This window comes from Lepus europaeus, chromosome 4, assembly GCF_033115175.1.
Source record: "Lepus europaeus isolate LE1 chromosome 4, mLepTim1.pri, whole genome shotgun sequence".
Taxonomy (NCBI): Eukaryota; Metazoa; Chordata; class Mammalia; order Lagomorpha; family Leporidae; genus Lepus; species Lepus europaeus.
The window spans coordinates 23,071,191-23,094,310 of NC_084830.1; the positions used below are offsets into that span (position 1 = coordinate 23,071,191).

General features: G+C 40.5%; 1 protein-coding gene across 9 annotated transcripts in view; it reads left to right on the top strand.

Moving 5' to 3' along the window:
- ENPP2 (ectonucleotide pyrophosphatase/phosphodiesterase 2) overlaps positions 1 to 23,120 on the top strand; it is a 116,579-nt gene that overhangs the window by 21,488 nt on the left and 71,971 nt on the right. For 8 of the 9 annotated variants that reach the window (XM_062188061.1, XM_062188065.1, XM_062188064.1 and 5 more), the window contains exons 1-2: positions 11,472 to 11,540; positions 11,764 to 11,866. In XM_062188061.1, coding sequence (XP_062044045.1) covers positions 11,511 to 11,540; positions 11,764 to 11,866 — 133 coding nt within the window. In that variant the 5' untranslated portion in view covers positions 11,472 to 11,510. Of the gene's footprint in view, positions 1 to 11,471; positions 11,541 to 11,763; positions 11,867 to 23,120 lie in introns of those variants that run through there. The other variant, XM_062188062.1, reaches the window with a different exon arrangement.

The window sequence follows — 23,120 nt, forward strand, 5'->3', positions numbered from 1 at the left end:
CAATGCCAGACCCATGGGCAGCAGCTTTTACCTGCTATGCTATAGCACTGGTCTCACTAGCTCTTTTTTTAATAGCATAATTTAAAGACATAATTTATATATCCTAAAATTCACTTTTTAAATAAAACTGGACATTTCACATGTTATTGGCATATTTGAAGAGATGTGCAAATGATAATTTTAGAACATTTTGTCACACCAAAGAAAAAAAGCCAGTCCACTTAATGACAGTCACTCCTCCCATCACCTGACAACTACTCATCTCTTTCTGTTGTCTGTGCCTATTCCAGATGTCTCATATAGAGGAAACGATACAAATGTGGCTTGTATGACTGGCTTCTTCCACTTGCTATGACATTTCCCAGGTTCATCCATGTGGCAGCATGTATCAGAACACCATTCCTTCTTAATGGCTGAATAATATTCCATTACATGAATATTCCTCATTTTGCTTACCCGTTCATCGGTTGATAATGCTGCTATGAACATTTGTGTTCAAGTTTTGTGGAAGTATGTTGAACTTCTCTTGTGTAGTTGCACCATTTTACAATCCTACCAAAAATATGTGAGGGCTTTAATTTTTCCACATCTTTTCTAACACTTGTTATTGTCTGTCTTTGCATTTTAGCCCTCCCAGTGGGTGTGAAGTGATATCTTGTAGATTCGAGTTGTGTTTCTGTAGCAAACTTTCATTTGCTTATTGTCCATTTGTGTGTCTTCTTTGGAGCAATGTCTGTTCTAATTGTTTGGCAATTTAAAAAATGAGTTATATGTCTTTTTATTGTTGAATGGTTCTTTGTATAGCTTGAATATAGGATACTTATTAGAGGTATGATTTGTAAATATTTTCATCCATTCTGTAGGTCAGCTTTTCAGTTTCTTGCCATCTTGACAATAATGTATTTCAATCCATAAACATGAATGTCTTCCCATTTATTTAAGTCTTTTGTAATATGTTTCAATGATTCTGTGTAGTTTTCAGTACAGAGCTCTCATTTCTTTTATTACATTGATTCCCAAGTATTTTAGACTCTTTTTTTTTTTTAACAGGCAGAGTGGACAGTGAGAGAGAGAGACAGAGAGAAAGGTCTTCCTTTTTTGCCATTGTTCTACCCTCCAGTGGCCACCGCGGCCAGCGTGCTGTGGCTGGCGCATCACGCTGATCCAAAGCCAGGAGCCAGGTGCTTTTCCCGGTCTCCCATGCAGGTGCAAGACCCAAGAACTTGGGCCATCCTCCACTGCACTCCCGGGCCATAGCAGAGAGCTGGCCTGGAAGAGGGGCAACCGGGACAGAATCTGGTGCCCCAACCGGGACTAGAACCCGGGGTGCCGGTGCCACAGGCAGAGGATTAGCCTATTGAGCCGCTGTGCCGGCCTAGACTCTGGTATTCTTATGTAATTTTTTAAAAATTTCACTTTGCCTTACCCATTGTTAATGTATTGAAACATAACTGGCTTTTGTACATTTGTCTTCTATCAAGCAACCTTCATAAAGTCACTTGGTAGTTCCAGTAGTTTTTTTTTCTCTTTCTGTGTGTCTATTCATGGAGATTTTCTCTATACATAATCATGTCTTCTGATTTTATTTCTTTTAAAAATAAAAATACTTATTTTGTCTGAGAGAGAAAGAGGAAGGAAGGGAGGGAGGGAGGAAGGAACGAAGGAAGGAAGGAAGGACGGAAGGAAGGAAGGAAGGAAGGAAGGAAGGAAGGAAGGAAGGACGAATATGAATATCTCTCATCTGCTGGTTCATTCTCCAAATGCCTGTAAGAGCCAAGGCTGGGCCAGGTTGAAGCCTGCTGCCAGGAATTCAATTTGCGTCTCCCATATGAGTGACAGGGACCCAACCACTTCACCTATTACTTGCTGTCTTCTAGGATGTTCATTATCAGAAAGCTGGAACCTCTACTGGAGTCAGGACTTGAGTCCAAATATTCTCATTTGGAATATAGGCATCCCAAGCAGTATCTTACCAAAGATATCTTGCCAAAGACCCGCCCTGAGATCATTTTATTTCTTCCTTCGCAACTTGAATGTCATTTGATTGGTTATTTGTCTAACTGCTCTGATTAGAAATACATTGCTGAACTGAAATGGTGAGAGCGGATATTCTTGTCTTGCTCCTGATCTTAGGAGGAAAGCATCCAGTCTTTTGCCATTAATTATGGTGCTGTTAGCTGTGAGTTGTTTGAAGAAGCTTTTTATTTGGCTGGGGCAGTTCCCTTTTATTTCTTGTTTGTTGAGTATCACTAGCTGTTGTTTGGTTGCAAGGGGAATCACAGAAATGGAAGTTTTGCTTCCTCTCAAGAGAGTACCATTGTGCTGGTAAGCATGTGATAAAGCTGTTCCACTAGCAAGCATAAACTTCCTGTAGGTTAGAGTTCAAACACGGATCTGGACGTGAGGCTCAACTTCTTGGGGCTTTCCAAGCCCAATAGAGAGTCTTTATTATCTTAGTTGAAACCTGTGCCTTCAGACTCTTTCCAGGAACACTCCACCCTCTGTCAAATAAGGACAGCTCATTTTCTCTTGAGGGTAAAGAGAATGTGAAAATGGTGGTTTGTAGCATTATTAACTTTAATCTACATATAATTTGTCTGTAAGCAAGTGCATTTTTCTAGAACCAATGTCACTATGAAGTGCTTGTTACATGACCAGCTCTTCGTAAGATACTGAAAACATGATAGCAGACGATGCAGATCTTATTCTTCACTACATATTTCTGGCTAGTAGTTGTGTGATTTTTGTTTGAAGCACTGAGCTACTTGTTTAACATGCATTATATCATTTATCTTTGTAACAACACTCTGTGGTAAGAACTATTACTATTTTTCGAAAGAAACGTTTGTGTCAGCAAAGTTAAGCTATCATGCTTGAAAGCAGCAGACCAAGGTGTGTCGGCTCTGGAGTACAATCTCCTAGCCTCCTGGTCCTGTTGTTTCTTTCTCCTGTTCTCTGATAATCCACCCTTCCATCACTGAGACAAGAAATAACTTTCAGGCTGGTGCCCTGGCTCAACAGGCTAATCCTCCGCCTTGCGGCGCCGGCACACCGGGTTCTAGTCCTGGTTGCCCCTCTTCCAGGCCAGCTCTCTGCTGTGGCCAGGGAGTGCAGTGGAGGATGGCCCAAGTGCTTGGGCCCTGCACCCCATGGGAGACCAGGAGAAGCACCTGGTTCCTGCCATCGGATCAGCGCGGTGCGCCGGCTGCAGCGCGCCAGCCTCGGCGGCCATTGGAGGGTGAACCAACAGCACAAGGAAGACCTTTCTCTCTGTCTCTCTCTCACTGTCCACTCTGCCTGTCAAAAAAAAAAAAAAAAAAAAAAAAAAAAAAAAAAAAAAAGAAAAAAAGAAAAAAAAGAAATAACTTTCAGGCCTGGGAAACTGTGTGAGCGGAAGTGGGATGCAGAAGTGGTCTTGGAACTCTTTGTAAGAAGGGCTTTCCTAAAGGGTTTCTGTCACTTACCAATGAAAGAGGGAATCAGATTTTGATGTATGTATGTCGGCAGCCGAGGGGGATCTAAATACTACAACGAAGGGATTGAATTTAGTACAATAATGGAATTAAATTGTTGACCTTTGTTTTCTCAAGTTGCACTGCTTAAATGTCCAGGTTTCTGTGATAATGTCGTAGAGAGAAGGAGATAGCTGGTTAGCTGGGATCTGGCTCCCCTCCCTAACTTTAAGTACAGCAGCTCCAAGTGGAGATGCTTGTATCTCTTTTGTGATTTTATTTGAAAACAGAGTTTCCATGTTTTAAAAAACAGCTAAACACCACTAACTTAGCTCAGTAATCCTGGTTTACATATGATAAAACATAGGCTGCAAGTGACACAGTTGGTTAGTGTCACAGCAAAGACTACAGCTCGTGTTCCTTGGCGCCACACAGTTCATTCAACACACGTTGGTTGTCTGCCCATCCTATCCCAGGCAGGAGGCAAAGCTCCGGGGAGTGCATGGATGATTGGTCCCTGTATTAGAGGAGATCACAAGGGATAGAGCTGCCCAAACAAAGATTACGGATGATTTGGGAGCAGAGCAAAGGGAGCCAGACTGTTGCTCTGCATGAGGAAGGCAAAATCAGGAGATGAGCGCATCACAGCACAGTGACACTTGACTCACATTTTTGTAAATATTTTGGGATTTGCCGGAGAGATTAAGTGGAAAGGGCATTCTAGGCCAAAGCAACAAGACATGTGAAGGAATGAAGATGTGAAAGAGCACAAATTAATCAAGAAATAGCAAATATTTCTCTAATTAATAAGACAGCATTTGTTGAGCATTATTCTATGCCTGTCATTTTGTGGGGTGATTTACATGGATTATTTCATGTAATACTCTGAAGAATCCTAGGACATGGATACTGGTAAAAAACGGAGCTTTAGGATGGAGAAGGAATTTGCCTAAGGGTCATGTAAGGTCTCACAGTCGAACTGTGGTAGGGCTGAGATCTGATTCCTGTGAGCTCAGATTTGGATTTGGGGCCCTATGTGCCTTGCTAAGCAGTTTGGATTTTACCCTCTAGGTCACTGGTTCTCCAACTTGCAACGGAATCACCTGATGGGTGTGTGTTACAGCACACATTCTGGGCTCCACCCACAGAGTTTCTCATTCAATAGCCTGAGATAGGCTCAAGGGTTTGTATTTCAAGTAAGCTTCCAGGTACAGTTCCAGGGATCACACTTTGAGAATGGTTATGATAGGGAGCCACTGAAAACTTGTAAGTTTGGGAGGCCAGTCATCAGATTTGTATTTTTACTTATTTGAAAGGCAGAGTGAGAGCAAGAGAGAGAGAGCAAGAGAGAGAGAGAGCAAGAGAGAGAGAGAGCGCGCAAGAGAGTCTGCCATTAGCTGGTTCACTCCCCAAATGCTCACAGCAGCTGGGGCTGGGCCAGGCTGCTGAAGCCAGAATTCTATCCAGGTCTTCCATGTGGGTGGCATCAAGCTCAGCCACTTGAGCCATTCCCTATTTCTTTCCAAGATCATATATACCAGGAAGCTGGATCAGAAGCAGAATAGCTGGGACTCAAACCAGGCGTTCCACCATGAGATGTAGGTGCCCCAGCTGCTGCTTAACCCACGGTGCTACAACACCGGCCTCCGCGTTTTATTTAGTGCTCTCTGAGTAATGAATGGACATGAATTACAGGTTGATTAAAACAGGATTCAGTGAAATGGTGTTTGAAGGAGGCTGAGTACAAATAGGAAGAAGAATTATTAGAGGACCTTCTGAAGTAGATTCAGAAAAATAAAGATGAAGGGATGAGCATAAAAGTAGTCATATAGGAGGATATTTTAGGTGCCAGAGGCACTTAGTGAGCTCTGATAAATGATAGAAAGAGTTGTAATTCATAACCTGAATCTACACACATGCTGTCTGATGAGAGACAAAACAAGAAAGGGTTGTACTAGGACAAAACGTGTTTTTAAGGTTTTCATGAAAAGAAATGAAGAGAAAAAGGCAAACTGGTTGTTTAGGTAGCTGCATTTTGGACACTGAGTTGAGGCCTTCATGTGGTGTAATAGAGAGTCCTGCTCTCCCGCAACAGGGCTAAGCTGGTTTAGGATCCCTGGTGTTTGGACATGGCTCAGTGGCTTATTATACCAATTTGGAGATATCATTTATTCTGAATCTTCCATTTTAAAAAACATTTATTCATTTAATTTATTTGAGAGGCAGAGAGATAAAGAGAGAGGAAGGCAGATGGACAGACACAAGAGCTCCTAACTGCTATTTCACTCCCCAAATGTCTTCAGCATCTGGGGCTGGGCTTGGCCAAAGCCAGGAGCCGAGAGGGTGGTAGGGACTCAACCACTTCAGTTATCACTGCTACTTTCTAGGATATCATTATCATGAACCTGACAGCAGGAGCAAAGGTGGACTTGAATCCACGCACTCTGATATGGGATGTGGACATTCCAACTGGCGTCTCATCGGCTGGCCCAAATGCCTGTCCATAAACCTCCATTTTCTTGTCCTCACATAGAGTTCACCATCTTATCTCAGTGTGCCTGTGTGAGACTTGTGGGTAAAATGTGGAATCTTCAACCATTTGGCAAACTTCCAGCCAACAATTTTCTCAAGTTATCTACCAACCCATTTGTGCTCATCTATTACATTAACCACAACTCAAAGCAGACTCAAAGGTGGAAACCTTCCTGAGGTCCACACACATGCTGGTGACCCATCTCTCCCGTTACAACCTCTATCTCTTTGCCTGAACTTTAGAATGCAGGTTTTTTGAGTAACTGAAAAGAAGCAAATTATAAGTTTTAAATAAATGCTTTATTTTGAGTGAGAGTTAGGGACAAAGCTGAGTTATTTCCTGAAGTCAATTCTTTTGGAACCTCAGTTATGAATAAATGTATTTTTATTGTTTAAAGTCCAATATAAAATTGTTCTAAATCAACTGTCTTAGATGATTTTTAAACTATTGATAAAGATTTTACAGCTATTCGCCATGTCCCTGATTTTCACTGTTTAATTCTAAGATATTAGTAAATGGATACAAATCTCTATATCTTTCTTATAACACAATTTTAACTTAAGATATGAATTCACTTACTATAGATTTGGTCACTGTAATTTTCAATATTGCCTAACTGGGAAGTCAGCCTTAACACCTTCTTTCTCCTCATCAGTCTTAGTGCCCGTTGCCAGCTCACTGGTTGTTTCCCTCTCTCCCACTCTTAGTCCTCTGCACAACCATAGCCTCCATAGTTCAAGCTGTTGTCACCTTTATTGCCACACTTTGCACACTGATTTACTCTATCCATTCTTAACTTGCCCCAGTTCATATTCATACTGTATGGAAATTAATGCTTTAAAATATGATCCAGTGTCTACCTGCTCAAGACTTAATTCTGCATGAGATGACCAAGAAGCCCTCCCTACCAAGAGACCTCTCCATTCTCAGTTCACTCTGGATTTCCTTTTGCTCTCCTTACACTGGTCAAATGGACTTTCTTTTTGTCAACTGGAAGGCTTGTACCTCTATTGTGCAAAGAATCTTTGCACTTTCTGTTCCTTCTGTCTAGAATTCTTTCTTTCCCTCTTAATCTAGTTATTCCCACCTACCCTTCAAACCACAGCTCATTTGACACTTCACACTTAAGTCTTCTGTAATCTTCTTGACAAGGCCAAATCTGAATTATATATACTCCTAGGACTATTTACCTGTACACTTCTGCATTTACCATAGTTGCAACTTTCCATTTATGTTTGTGTCTGTTTGATCCACATGGAGGGTAAAGACAATGGGGCAGTCCCTTATGTAGCATGACTGGTGTCCAGAACAGTGCATGGTGTATCATAGGAGCTACTGAATATGTGTGCAAAGCTTGACTTTCCATAGAGAGCAAGATTGTGTTAGTATGGCAGTTCATGCCTAGCTTCCACTGGAAATAAAGGCAATGCATGAAAGTTTGTGATGTAACTTGAAGTCCTTGCAAGATGTAACAGTGTTGAGATCAGCTTTTAGTTGTGTAATAACTAATAGCACAGCTCCTGTTTGCATTTGTACAGGCATTTCTTCACTGGAAAACCCTTTGGGACCATAGGCTACCCATAAAACTTTTCTTGTGTACTTAGAATCTTAAGTGATAGCTACTTTTCCTCCATCTGCAGTCTTGGAATGTGGGAGCAATCGAGGCAGCTTATTTCTCTATTAGCTGTCAAAATTTTATGTTTAATTTAGATTGGTAAATCCCTTTTTCAAAGATTCTTGTCCAGTCTTTATTTTGAATATTCTGTCCTTAGTATAGCAGAGTTCGAAAATAAAACAAATTTAAAGAGCTTTGAAATAGAAAAGGAAGAAAATACATGGGTATATTTTCTGACTTTTGTAGTTCCTGTCCTATAGATACTGTTCAATGATACCACTGAAAATCAAGTGGTCAGCAGTGTTCTAGCATCATACATTGTCCTAGAATGATTCTGGGAATCACGTTGAACCAAGTGAAGTCATGTCAATTCTGCATGATGAGAAACTAAAAGTAGATAAAATATAGATTAGTTAATGATAATTTTGCTATTACTGCAGGAAGCAAGAATGAAAATTTTACTTCATGTATCTTTCAAATCTCACTACTAACCTCCAGCCCTCTTATCTTAATCAAGGTTTGGGAACAAGGATTCATAGAATGATTTCATGAAAAGATAGACTGTGCATTTGTATAAATACAACCACTGTATTGCAATTAAGCAACACACACACTGCAGCTTTGTACCAGCAGCAAAGTAAAGAAAAATACTGCCCTGCCACTTTCAGTTTGCAGCCATAGTTTGTCATAAAGAGATCTAAACGTTAATGTCCAATCAGTGGTGGATGTCATTAATGATACATTAAAATTACATTATGAACTAAGCCAGGCAATTCAACATGCAGGACATAAACAAATTAATTCTGAAGGATTTATTCTAATGCTGTTTTTCTTAATGTGGTCTTTATATGACTTGCATCAGAATAACCTATTGTGCTCTTCTCTTCTGGTCCCTACACTTCCCTTTCTTCTCACCACCCCCTAGACATAATGAGTCAGGATCTTGGGGAGTAGGACATATACATCAACGTCTTAAACAAGCTCTCAGGGTGACACCCAGGACCAAGAAAGCTCCAGAATCACGCTGTGATTTCTAGGGGCTGATGCTGTTGAAAGATTTGTTTATAGTTCCAGGTTTTTCTTCTGCCAGGGGGCAGTGTTCTCTGAAATGTTAGTTTCTCGGTCTTGTTTAAACCCTTTCTTGTTTGCTGAGCTAGCCACTTTGACCTTACACCCAAATCTTCAACTCTATGGCAGGTGAACATTCTTCATTTGATTTTCTTATGGAAGATTTTGGACTACATTCTGATCATTTGCATTGGTTTTTCTCCAGCTACTTTTTGCATTATAATGCTCCTTTATATTCTCAGCTTTAGATAATGAAGGGTATTTATATTTTGCTGTCTATCTGATGCCTGAGGGAAGGACTTTGGTCATCCTATGACAGTTAATTTAACCTAGCAGGAAACTTCTGCTTAATTATGCCAAGATTATGTGTGTATGCACGTGTGTGTGTGTACGTGTGTGTTAATAAGTTCCTTATGCATGTCGACCTGGTAGAAGATTAAGTTCTTTGGCAGAGCAGTTAACAGAAATAGTGGCTGAGCTCAATCCTTTTGAATAATGGGTAACAAGTGCTGTACAGAAGCCAATTATGGATGAACTTGGTGATTACACTTAGCAGCTTCCCCCCTCCCCGCCCCTGCACAAATAGTCTGCATGTCAAATATAATTAATAGATGATGTTTAGCTTCTGAACTCTCATTTTTCTTTTTCCAAGGCAGTTTCTGTTGTCCTCAAGCTGGGTTTCTACAATCAAAAGCCAGGCAAGGCCTAAAGTTGCTGGACTCTGGCAAAACCTGTGGAAGCTGGAGAGAGGAAGAGGCTGGGTTTCTGTGACATTTGGAGCCTGTGGCATGCAGTGGAAGGACAGGACTTCCTTGAGACTTTCCTTTGTCTTGTTGTTTTCCTCCATCCTGGCAAATCGCATTTGAAATTTAACATAAATAGTAGAAAAATCCTACATGTGGTTCACATCTTTTATAAATCTTCATAATACTCAGCTCCCAAATCAGTTCAGAATGGTATATATACCAAAGGATAGAGTCCTTTATAGAAAGATTCACGGACTCTCAAGTTCGGGTGTGGTGGGGAAAGCCTCCACCTGAAACACTGGCCTCTCATATCAGCACCAGTTCGAGACCTGGCTGCTCCACTTTTCATCTAGCTTCCTGCTAATGTGCCTGGGAAAGCAGCAGGAAGTGGCCCAAATGCTTGCCCCTGCACCCACGTGGGAGACCTGGAGGAAGCTCCAGGCTCCTAGCTTCAGCCTGGGTTAGGCAAGGCAGTTGCAGCCATTTGGGAAGTGAACTAGTGAATGGAAGATCTCTCTGTCTCTCTTCCTCTCCATGTGACTCTGCCTTTCAAATAAATAAAAAGTAAATCTTAAAAAAAAAAAAAAGAAAAATTCATGAGCCCAATTCATAAGCCTAATTCATATAGAATTCATAATTCTATAAGAATACAAAACTCGTCTTAGAAAGGCAACTTAAAGTGTGGCAGTATAGTTTCTGTTTCAACTAGCTGTTACTAAATTCTAGAATTTATAATAAAACCCAGGCCTACTAGACAATCCACTATAAACAAATCTTGCTCTGGTGCTATCATGTTTTATTTGAGCAGATCCACTGCTCCTTTACTTATTTGCTGCATGGTGAGTCCCGTATTTGTTTATGGATGCACACATGTGCTGTGCAAGAGTGATAGCACTGGCCCTGGTAAGGGAAGAGCCAAAACAAAATGTCCCTTGTTTGAATCCTAAAGGCGTTCAACATTTAAACAACTCTCGAGTTGAGAGGCCTTGATTTCTTCTCTTAAACATGTTTTGCTTAGAAAAAAAAATCAGTATCTTGGTTGCCAATTTTACGTAGTAAAGAGACCTGAACACAATATAGCCTCAAAGGGCAGTGTTTGCCGGCTAGATGATAATTTAACTGGGAAATAACTAGGAAAACAATTCTTTAAATCTAAATCCTTGCTGCCACTGAGATTTGCTTCCTAACTTCAACTGCTAATAAAACAGCCCCTTATTATCCTCTACCCCCACCTCCTGTCATCACCCCCACCCCCACCAAAAGAAAATCCCCCCAGACAAGCTGCCAGCTCTTTGCACGAAGAAGGAGCCGAAAGTGCAGTTATTTTGTGTTTCTGCACAGGGCAGAAGGGCTTTCTGCTGCTTAGCTGGCATTCCTAGTATTCTGATAAATGTTACTTCTCTAAACGCTAACAGCAACACGGAGACAATAATGCTATCTCTCGTGTTAGTTACAATTTGGGGAGATTTCACCGTGAGAAGCATTTGAGGAGTCAGAAGTCGCTGAGAATGTAGTCATAGGGACAGGGTCGTTCAAACTGCCAGAAAAATAAATAAATGAGAACGACAGGGAAAGTTATTAGGTTTGTAAATTATGAAACCTTCCTTGTTTTTTTTTTTTTTTTTTTTTTAAAAGAAGTGGCGTTGAATAACTGCATTGTAAACCTTAAAAGCTTAAAGCTGGTGGAAACCCTCACAGTTCTGTTTCACTTTTATCGGATAAAACACATTTGGTTTCTTTTTGACAAGCCATGTTTTTGTGAGGGAAGGAAAATGAACATGCACTGTTATTGGCCACAGCAACATAAGAAACCCTCATGTTGCCAGAGGATACCACATGAAAGTGTCTGTGTGTTAGGGGAGGGGCCCACGCAGGGGTGGGGAGGAGGAGGAGGATGCCTTAAGCCTCTTATGCTCAGAGCTGCGATTTGTGAACCAACTGTGATGAAATCAAGCTCCGGACAAATCAGATGAGCCTGTCAACCTCCCAGGTGGGATTGCTTGTAGTTAATAGACTGAGCTCGGAGCCCCAAGAGCAGTGCAGTCAGTGTGGGCAGAGTGAACGCACTGCACGAGGCTTTCCAAGAATTCTCTGACATGGCAGGGAGAACGTTGCAATCCTATCAGGTAGGAGAATGATGGAATGACAGGGGGGAAGCTCCTGGTTTTCACACTCTGTTACTTTGGAACTTGCATTTTTCTTCTCTCTTGCTGAAATTAAGACAGAACCTTAGGTTGCATTTTGGAAGCTGTAGGACTGGGGATGTTGAAGCCATCTGAATTGGCTTCCTGTAATTCGATTTAGCCCTGTCTAGCTGTGTTTGACAACTTGATCTCTTTATTCCCCTAGATATTGTCCCTGTTCACTTTTGCCCTTGGAATCAGTATCTGCTTAGGATTCACAGCAAGTCGAATTAAGAGGGCGGAAGGATTGGATGAAGGCCTCCCCACAGGTAAATGGATCAACCGTTTGCATTTGCAATCTTTTAGAAATATACACAGGAAATAACCTAACTGATTAAGAAATTCATCTTTAAGATAATCTTGCAATATAATTTAGTCCTAGATTTCTCTGGGATGAAGCCATCTATTTGCACCATTCAGGCAAGAGAATGTAGTTTAATTAGAGGATTTATGATGGCTTCAGGATAACAGGCTATTTATATCTTTGTACTTTGAAATGTATAAATGTTGAGATGCAATTAAAACTCTTGCACATAGATAAGGCTAAAGAAGAAGTGGCCAGCACAGGTATTGGTTTAAAATTGGAGATATACAAGTCTGATTTTTCTGTCATGATATAGCTATGGGGTGTAGTATTGGCCACTAGAAAGTTCTGAGCTAGGAAAAAGGAGTGGAAATAAAAAAGGCAGTGAACTACCTTTGTGAAACTAGTGGAAGATTAAGGTTTACCTAAAAGAAGAAAAATGTAAAAGATAGGTAGGGCTTAAAAGAGCTTACAGGACTGATTTCCATTCATTGTGTTTTCTTTTGGCATAAGAAAAGGTAAGTCAAAGCACACTTTGACCTGACTAATAGAGCTGGAGTTAAAGACATTTCTTTTACAATATGCTGCACCACGGGCAGTGCGGGAAATCTTATAAAGGGGCTCCTTGTGCACATGCAGCAGGCTTAACTGACCAGGTCTTAAGCAATGAGTTGGTTAATTTCCTGGAAATCGGAGCCGCTGATGGTGTTAGACATAAAAATTACCTTTTAAGTAATGGGTACTCTAGGGAGCAATACATTCTTGACTTTCCCTGACATCCTAGCATGCTTGTCTGTCTTCCTGTGCATTTTGTGTTTCTCTGTATTTTTTGATCAGATTACTGTTTAAGACTCTATCACCTGTCACTGTGTATGTAGCACAGAGCTTTTTCTTATCAGCCAAGTGATGATACCTACAGGGATGGGATACTAACTATTTCTTACTTCGAGGAAGGTACTTTGCAGTCATGCCAGAAAGTTTAAGAATAAAATTAGAAGTGGGTTACTGAGTTGAAGTGGGGGTGCTGTTGGGGTAGACAATGGGAAAGTGGATCATAAACACTGCATCCCCAGAGAGCCAAATGAACAAAAATTAAATTGTCTTCTGCTGGGGAGGAAGGGATGGGGAAGAGGGGATCTCAGGGCTGCAAAACGCAGTTTTTATTGGTCACAAACTTCTCTTCAGAGGCTTCTTTTCTACTCCCATTAATGCTGACTGTGCCTGAATAGACAGGGTGCTGGATCCTCCTGTGGGAAGTTAGTAACTTGAGAGCCATCTGGTGGTTCTTCCTAATGCACTCTGAAAGCATCTATCTTCTGTTTTGTCTTAGTATCTGATTCAGGCTAAAACTGATACTAAAAGAAGTGCTGTTTCTTTACTGAATTGTAACATCAAGGCATTGGTCACTTTCAAAGTTGGCCTCTTTTTGGAAAACTGTCATGAAAGTCTTAGACTGGCACCCTGTATCCCTCCAATGTGCACGTGGTCCAGGCCCAGTCATTTGTAAAATCTGCTTCCTTAGCTATACAGTGAAGCGCAGGCTGAGATCATTTCTAATTTTCCTCTTGATTGAAAAGTCCTTGATTCTATCCATTCTGTTTCATTTAAATTTGTGCACTGTCTGCTAGAAAATGTACTAAGTGTAGATTAGATTTATCAATCCTTGTGTGTGATAAATTACATCCTTATATCATAAGAAATAGTTACAAGACTAGTGCAGCAGTGCTACTTCTGGAAAAAAAATCTAGTAATCTATGAATCTAAGTGATCTTATGTACACTATAAAATATTTGCTTTCTGAATTATTTAAATCATTGTTTGATATCTAAAATAATTTGTTAGTTAAACTTCTATTTAAATGAAGCTTGGTTTTAGAAAACAATGCCGTTGAAGTCCAAGTCTCAGAGTTTTGGTGTGCCTGCACACTTTTAGGTTTTCTGTTGTTATAGCCTGCTTCTTATTCAGGCACGGTAGCTGATTTCCCCTGAATAAACACCACTTTGGAAACTATGTGGAAGTGTAGTGCAGAGAGGTTTTTTTTAATGCTGTATTTGCCTGGGAAGGCCTTCTCTCAAATAACACACATGATTGATTATTCTGTTATCAAGGATTTCACATCAGAAAACATTGGATCTTTAGATACATGTTAGAATAAGAAACCAACATCGAAAGCAGCCATGCCTCTTTTCAGCAACACTTTTAGGATATAAAGAAATCCTGGGAAGTTGTGTTTCAAGATTGTTTAAGTAAAGAGAAGGAATCCGCAATGAATATATGGACAGTTTCAGGCTGATCAGAGCAAGATCCACCATTCAAAAGTGAGAAGTTTCCTGTTCACTTACTTGCTCTTCAGGGTCTGCAACAGTGGCTGAGAAAGTTCTGCACACGTGCATGGCTTCTCTGCTGTACTATGGACTGGAGTGTTAGTTTCAAGGCTGTAGAAGTACAAACAAACTGCGATAACTAACTAGCACGCTTATTAACTGCATTTTTTGTGAGGACCTAATAATTGGGAGGAAGTGATGATGAGATAAGGTTTCTTCTACCAGATCATAAAAGTTCTATAGATTTATTAGCAGATATGACATAAACAGATTGCTCCAATTCTGTTGGCCAATATAATGGGCATTCAGGTAAATGAGATGGCAGGATTATATGTTCAAAGAAAATAGAAATGTCAAGTGCAATTCAGCTTGATGTCTTTGTCCTAAGCATCTAATGTGGCCTACTTGGGCCTGCAAGGGAATTTATGTACATACAAGGAGGCATCCGCATAGGTACAGGTGCATGGGTGTATGTTTCTTGTGTTTTGGGGAAGTCTACCTTGGAGAAGTATATGATTTAATTATTCTTCAGTCTTAAGGTGGAAATGAAATACATCTTTGAAATATGAGCAATTGAATACTTAAAAGACAAGGGAAATTTGTGAGCTTGTAAATACCTAGCTAACAGAAACTGGAAACCTCAGTCTAATTCCTCATAATTTTTAGTGGCTTAAAAGGAAAGTTTATTAATTAAATTTATGTGTAATATGAAATTAAATGTGTCTCTAACAATTATATAAGGAAAACCTTTCATTGTGAATTATAGAGAAAAGAGAAATTGGTACCAGGGACAAAATTCATCATGTTCATTTGGATAATTTTGGGAATCTCATTCTACAATGAAAATCCATCTAAGTGGTGGCTTACATCTCTAAACTGTAGAGCTGAAATATACCAACTATCAGTCTTAGAAGGAATGAATTTTATGAGGAAAATAGTAGAATCTTACAGTATGTTAAATGTAATATAGAGAATGGGGATTTTACATCAATGGGAAGAAAAAATCTAAGTTAGACTCTAAGGAGGGTACATATTTTTTCAGGTCTATGTTAAACGAGCTTTGGTGTGGTGATTTTTTAATATACTTTAAAATTGTATAGCCTTCCCTATCTTGTTTGTATACACAGGAATGGTAGTATTCAATAGAATCCACAGGTTTTTGAGTCAATAATGAGCAAGAAAACTTTCAAAATCATGCTTTGGAAGAATTTCTAAAATTTGGAACTTATGCACAAAATTAAAAACCTTTGTTAAGGAAAATACATTGTGGTTTCAGTGGGATATTCTGAAATTTTAGCCAAGCCTTCGATAGCTCAAATGAGATGTACACATCCTTTATTCCAACCGGGAAAATAGTAATAATCTTACTTCTACTTCTCTGAAAAAACTTTTGAGAACAAAATGCCGCGCCAAGGCTGATGAGAGTTATAAAGTGTTAAGTATATGATGACACATTTATCTTCTACTATAAGGTCAGTGTCTATACCTTATCAAGTTACCAATACCTGTGATTCAAGATGGTAATGTGGCTGGCGCTGCGGCTCAATAGGCTAATCCTCTGCCTTGCGGCGCTGGCACACCGGGTTCTAGTCCCGGTCGGGGCGCCGGATTCTGTCCCAGTTGCTCCTCTTCCAGTCCAGCTCTCTGCTGTGGCCCGGGAGTGCAGTGGAGGATGGCCCAAGTGCTTGGGCCCTGCACCTGCATGAGAGACCAGGATAAGCACCTGGCTCCTGGCTTCGGATCAGCGCGGTGCGCCGGCCGCAGTGCGCTGGCCACGGCGGCCATTGGAGGGGGAACCAATGGCAAAAGGAAGACCTTTCTCTCTGTCTCTCTCTCTCACTGTCCACTCTACCTGTCCAAAAAAAAAAAAAAAAAAAAAAAAAAGATGGTAATGTATCATTGTTTAGTAACAAATCATTCAGATTTATACTACTGGCTGTTTACCATTAAATGTTATTTGAGTGGTTAGCCATTGAATTTCAGTTTAAAACTTTCAATTTCATCACACAGCTGTTCCTTATGGTTTATGAGGTCTTTCTACATGAGGAAATTATATTTATAAATATTTTGGAAGTACAGGTGTTTGAAAATGTCCCAGGTGGATATATATACACACACATATATATATGTGTATGTATATATGAAATTATATATGAAATTAGCTCAGCAGCTGTGAGAAGGAAGAGAGCGGAGTGATGTTGCTGTAATGGGTATTTATAAAAAGTGATGTGTTTAGGAAGCAGAGAAACGGACATGTAGATCTCTGTGTAAGCATTGCTTACTAAGGAATGAAGTCAGAAACATCAAGAAAAAAATGGCAACTTCACCCCAAGAAAGTATGCCAGAAAGGATGAGTCATACTCCAGAAGGGGCATAATACGGTATTAAATTCTAGAGTTGGATGGCATCTTCGATGTCACCCACACTGGCCTCCGGCTTTCTCTGTGGGTTGTACTTCAAACAGGGCAGCAGACACAGGGGAACCATCCTGTTTTGATGCTCTTGAGAAAAGGAGGTGGCATAACCACAGTCTTCAGTTCATTTCAAGGCTTTATTTTCAGTTTTAGGAAACACCTGGGCTGAGGACCAAGGAGGATTGGGAGGGGCGGATTGGGAGCACTATCCCAAATTCTGAAAACAGGACCGGACAAGATGTGGAAGAAAGAACCTTCCAGCTTTAGGTTGAGCTAAATGTTTTCAAATGTAAATATTGATTCCTTTATTGGCCAGCTTCCTGGTGTGAAAATTTCCACTTTTCCAGTGAGTTTAGAAGAAAATATAATGGGGAACTGAGGATGAACTCATGTTTGGTCATAACTCTTCATCTTAATAGATGTGTTCCAATAGTTTAATTACGTTATCAAAGTTTTCCATGTGTCATGGAATAAATGCAACACTACTTCTGTGTATGTAGGATAGGATGATATTTTTATTTATTTTAAGATTTATTTGAGAGGCTCTGAGACAGAGTGAGAGAGAAGAGAGCTTCCATCTGCTAGCTCACAGCCCAAATGCCTGCAACAGGTGAGGCTGGGCTGAGGCGAGAGACAAGAGTTCAATCTGGGTCTGCCACTTCGGTGGCAGGAGCCCAATTACTTGGGCCATCCTCACTGCTTTCTAGAGTTTTTATTAGCAAGAAGCTGGAGTCAGGGACCAGAGCCAGGTATTGAACTAAGGCATTCCATGTGGGGCACAGGCATCTTTACTGCTAAGCTAAATGACCACTCCCAGAAAAACTTTTGAAATAGGTTTAACTTAACTAAGTAAAATAATTTCACCTGTTTCTATCAGAACTATGAATCTGAGTGAAAAAAATCATGTTTATGTCAATTTTTCTGTAAGTTATAAAACTATGATTCCATGAAAAACAAGGAGTGCATGGCAGTTGTTTTATATATTATGTGTATATGTACATTTTACATATATAATATGTTTTACATGTATTTATATAGACCTGCAACATTTCTTTCAAGATTCTGGAAATTATTTATCTTTGACGTGAAAGAACATCATTTGAATATGTAATTAAAAAGACAGTGATGGAATTTGACTCTCATAAGAGTACTAGTAGGAAATTCTAAGCCTTCGTCAAACTTTTCATACATTTCTTTTTTTTTTTTTTTTAAAATAAACTGTCCAACAGTGTGGTCAGTCAAGTGTTGTGCTTTTTTTTTTTTTTTTTTTGACAAAGTGGACAGTGAGAGAGACAAAGAGAAAGGTCTTTCTTTGCCGTTAGTTCACCCTCCAATGGCCGCCAGGGCCGGCGCACCACGCTGATCTGAAGGCAGGAGCCAGGTGCTTCTCCTGGTCTCCCATGCGGGTGCAGGGCCCAAGCACTTGGGCCATCCTCCACTGCACTCCCTGGCCACAGCAGAGAGCTGGCCTGGAAGAGGGGCAACTGGGACAGAATCGGGTGCCCCGACCGGGACTAGAATCCAGGGTGCCGGCGCCGCAAGGCAGAGGATTAGACTATTGAGCCATGGCACCAGCCTTCATACATTTCTAATATGAGAGTTCTGAGCACTTTTTGTTTGTTTCTTAGATTTTTGTCTTTAGTAGTCTAAGTTCAGGGTTGAGTAATGATGAAAATTATGGGATACCGCATGTTCGTTGATTCTTCTGTTTTCTTTATACCTTGCAGTAGGTAATAGACTGAAGCGCTCGAATCTGTGTTCTCTCGATTTATATCAAAAAGGAGGACTTACCGATTTTAGATTCACACTTAAAATTAGGCAAAGAATCTTTATTAATAGAAAGAGAAGTTCTAAAGATTTGTCTTTTGGTTAAGTATAGGGAGAAGGACACGAAACTTGAGTATGGAATAAGAAAGCAGGACATGGAGATGAGCTGTAGCATTCCTAGGGGAAGCAGAGGGACTGCAGCTTTTCATGAGAGAAGATGGCCAGGATGGGCTAGGCCTGGAAAGGCAAAGCCAATATTTGTCTCTATCACTTGATTTTATTTAAAAGGGAATGGAAGGGGCCGGCTTTTGACCTAGGGCTTAAGCTGCCAGTTAGGCATCTCTGTGTCCCACATGGGTGTGCCTGGGTTTAATTCTCCAGTTCCCGATTCCAGCTTTCTGCTAATGTGGACCCTGGGAGGCAGAGATGATGGCTCAAGTAGTTGGGTTCTCGCCACCCACGTGGAAGACCTGGATTGAGTTTTAGCTCCTGACTTCAGCTTTCCTGGCCATGGGAGGCATTTGGGGAGTGAACCAGAGGATGGAAATTTTCGCACTCTGTGTCTCTCCCTTTCTCTCTCTCTGCCTTTCACATAAATGAATAAATAAATTAAGAAGGGATGGCAGATCAAATTTATTGGGGTTATTGGATTAGAAGAGTTCTTAAATGACTCTCTCTTCCCATTTTCTTCCTGTCACTCTTGGCTAAATTAAAGCCATCAAGAATGATTTTCAGCACAGGCATCCTCTAATCTACATAGGCCCAGAAATTAACTCTCATTTGAAGCTGTTGATAGCCCAACTGTGAATGCAACACTTTTTATGAGCTATATCTTTGCATTATTCCTAACAAAGCTGTCTTCACTTTAAGGCTTGGCAAAGGAGGACTCTTAACTGATAGGGGGAAACTATTGAGGGAGATTCAATTTCTTTCAAAAATGAAGCAAGGACCAAACTTAGAGAAAAATCAGTGTCATGAGAGAACAATAAAATCACAGGGGTAGAATGGATGAAAGAAGATTTGAAAAAGGATTACAGATTCACACAGATAAGTAAGGAGAGGGTCAGGGAAGAGATTATAGTGAGGGAAAGCAAGGGACATGGGTGCAAGAATATATCCAATGCGTATTGGGAAACTACAAAGAAACAAGAACAGGGCAAGTACATATCTGAAAACAGCATGCCATTAGCCTCTTGTTACCATTGCCATCAGCAGAGCTGAGCATGTTTATGAGAGGAGAATTTATTAAATGGAGGTTGAAATGGGTCTATCTAAGTGTCACTCTTAAAAGGGAACTACTCAATAAGTGTTCTCTTATTTTTTTTTTTTTTACTATAGAAATTTCTTTTTTCCCCCTTTGAGCCCCTCTTCCTCCTCCTCTTCATAGTTCTCCATGGTTCAGTATGTACTGTTGCTATGTTGGCCAAAGTCCATAGAAAGATGTGATTTATGGACTAGAGGTGAGGCACTGCATTGGAAACTGACAATATTTCCTAAACTGAACTGGTGTGGTTTGCATGTATTTCAACATCCCAGAATCAGCCATACAAAAGCATCTCACATCTCATAGTCTAGTGATTGTGTTTTCTTTAGTTGAACTGATCTGATGCTGTAAAGGGTAGGATGGGGTGACTCTGATTTTAATGAGGACAAAGACTAAGGAATGAACAGGATGTTCAGATAAATGTCCCTTAACATCTGTTCTCCTCCTGCTTTTTTTTTCCTTGATTTTAACAGTAATAAATGTGAATTATAAAAAATTAAAAATCTATAAACATGGAAATAAAATTACAAATAGCTGGTAATAAATGTTTTTTAGGATAATGACTTGATATATATAGTTTATTCACATATATGCATACATACACTTACACTCATATATATGTCCATACACACAAATGAGAGACAGAAAGTAAGCAAGAAAATAAAAAGCCAGATGACTACCTGTAGATTTGTAAAATATTCAAAATTTCAAGCTACAGAAAGCTAAAAAGTTTCTTCTTTTCTCTGTCATTTTCACCAAAAGTAAGTCTTGTAAAAATCTTCATATGGGCCGGCGCCGTGGCTTAACAGGCTAATCCTCCGCCTAGCGGCGCCGGCACACTGGGTTCTAGTCCCAGTTGGGGCACCGGATTCTGTCCCGGTTGCTCCTCTTCCAGTCCAGCTCTCTGCTATGGCCCGGGAGTGCAGTGGAGGATGGCCCAAGTCCTTGGGCCCTGGACCCGCATGGGAGACCGGGAAAAGCGCCTGGCTCCTGGCTTCGGATCAGCACGATGCGCCCGTCGCAGCAGCCATTGGAGGGTGAACCAACGGCAAAAAGGAAGACCTTTCTCTCTGTCTCTCTCTCTCTCTCACTATCCACTCTGCCTGTCCAAAAAAAAAAAAAAAAAATCATATGGGGAAAAAGTTTTACTCACATTTGCATGTATTTATTTGAGAGGCAGAATGACAGGAACAGAGAGAGAGAAGGGGAGAGAGAGAGATGGAGAGAGAGAGATACAGAATAAATCTCTTCTACTCCCCCACAACAGCTGGAACTGGGTCAAGCCAGAGCTAGGCCAGGCTGAAGCCAGAAGTCAGGAACTCCATTCAGGTCTCCAACATATGTGGCAGGAGCCCAAAACCTGGCTCATCGTCTGCTTCCCCCCTTTCTGGTGCTAGTGACCCTCCTTCCTTGCTGGGGAAAGTCACTTTGGGTGACTGCAGGCCACATACTCTCCCCTCCCCTTACAAAAAGACCATGAGGAACATTTATTGTATATATATCCTGGCAAATTTTTGCAAGTATATAAGGCAGATAATTCCTAGGGATGAATTTTTTGGGGAAAAGATTCATTGACGTTTAAAAATGTTGTTATATTTTTCTAAATTGTATTCTGTCTTGCAGAAATTTGCATTGTTAAGGACAGTGTGACACTATTTGTAGTTTCCATTCAGCAGAAATTAATTATTCTGTAATCTCTGATGAGGATTCAGCTTACTTTTTCCTAGTTACTACTTAGTAATTAATCCTTCATTCTTCTTAGTTGAAATACTACTTTTGTTTTAAAATAAATTCTTATATATTCTCCTATTTCTGGATCCCATCTATAAGATCAGTCTAGTTATTTTCTAATACCAAACAAAATTAAATATTTTCTTTAGAACATACTTTCCTATACAGTTTATATCAAATTAATTTTGCTTTTAAATATTTTCCATTTTAATATTATTTATTTGGAAATAAACTTTGAATATCCTCTCAAATTTCAGGAAGCCTAGATATTTTATTATAATTATATTGCATCTTTAGATTCATTTATAAAGAGTTAATTTTTAATTTTAAAATTTAAAATTATTTTGTTATTGATTTGCTTGGTTTACTTATTTGAGAGACAGAGAGGGTCTGGTGTTGTGGCATAGTGGGTTAAGCTGCTGTCTGCAATGCTAGAATCCTATATGGGCACTGGTTCCAGTTCTGGCTGCTTCACTTCAGATCCAGCTCCCTGCTAATGTGCCTGGGAAAGCAGTGGAAGATGGCCCAAGTGCCTAGGCCCCTGAACCCATGTAGGAGATGTGGAAGAAGCTCCTTGCTCCTGTCTTTGGACTGGCCTAGCTGCAACTGCTTTTTGGGGAATGAGCCAGCAGATGGAAGGCTTCTTTCTGTCCGTTTCTCATTCTCTCTCTCTAACTCTTCCAAATAAATACTCCTTCCTTCCTTCCTTCCTTCCTTCCTTCCTTCCTTCCTTCCTTCCTTCCTTCCTTCCTTCCTTCCTCTCTCTCTCTCTCTTTCTCTCTTTCTCTCTTCCTCCCTCCCTCCCTCCCTCCCTTCCTTCCTCCCTTCCTTCCTTCTTTCAAAGATTATTTTTTTCTTTGAAAGTCAGAGTCAGACTTACACAGAGAGAAAGAAGGAGAGGCAGAGAACGAGAGGTCCTCCTTCTGCTGGTTCATTCTCTTCCGCTGGTTCATTCTTCAATTGGCTGCAACGGCCAGAGCTGCGCTGATCTGGAGCCAGGAGCCAGGAGCCAGGAGCCAGGAGCCAGGAGCCAGGAGCCAGGAGCTTCCTCCGGGTCTCCCACATGGGTGCAGGGGCCCAAGGACTCAGGCCATCTTCCACTGCTTTCCCAGGCCATAGCAGAGAGCTGGATCGGAAGTGGAACAGCTGGAACTCAAACTGGTGAATGGGATGCCAGCACTGCAGACAGCAGCTTCACCCACTATGCCACAGGGCCAGCCCCAATAAATCTTTAAATAAAAATGGAGCAGTAGAGAGATAGAGACAGACAGAGAGAAATCTCCCATCTGCTGGTGTACTACCAAATGCCAGCAACAGCCAAGGGTGGGCCAAGCTAAGCTGGAAACCAATAACTCAATCCAGGTCTCCCTGTAAGTGGCAGGGACCCAAGTACTTGACCCAGGGTGCATATCAATAGGAAGTTGGATTTGGAAATGGAACCAGACTTGAACTCAGAAACTCCAATATAGAATGTCTTAACCATTGTTCCAAATGCCTACCCTAATATTTTTATAATATTGATATTTATTCCTCTAAGATGGTATGTCTTTCCATTTAATTAGATTTTTCAAAATATATTCTTATAGCATTTTAGTATATTCTTTAGTAGGGTCTATAGATGCATTATTAAAATGTCACCTAGGTATTTTATCTTTTATGTACTATTGTGAATGGAATTTCCATTTAATTTTTGAACTTATATATGTGCTTATTATAAAT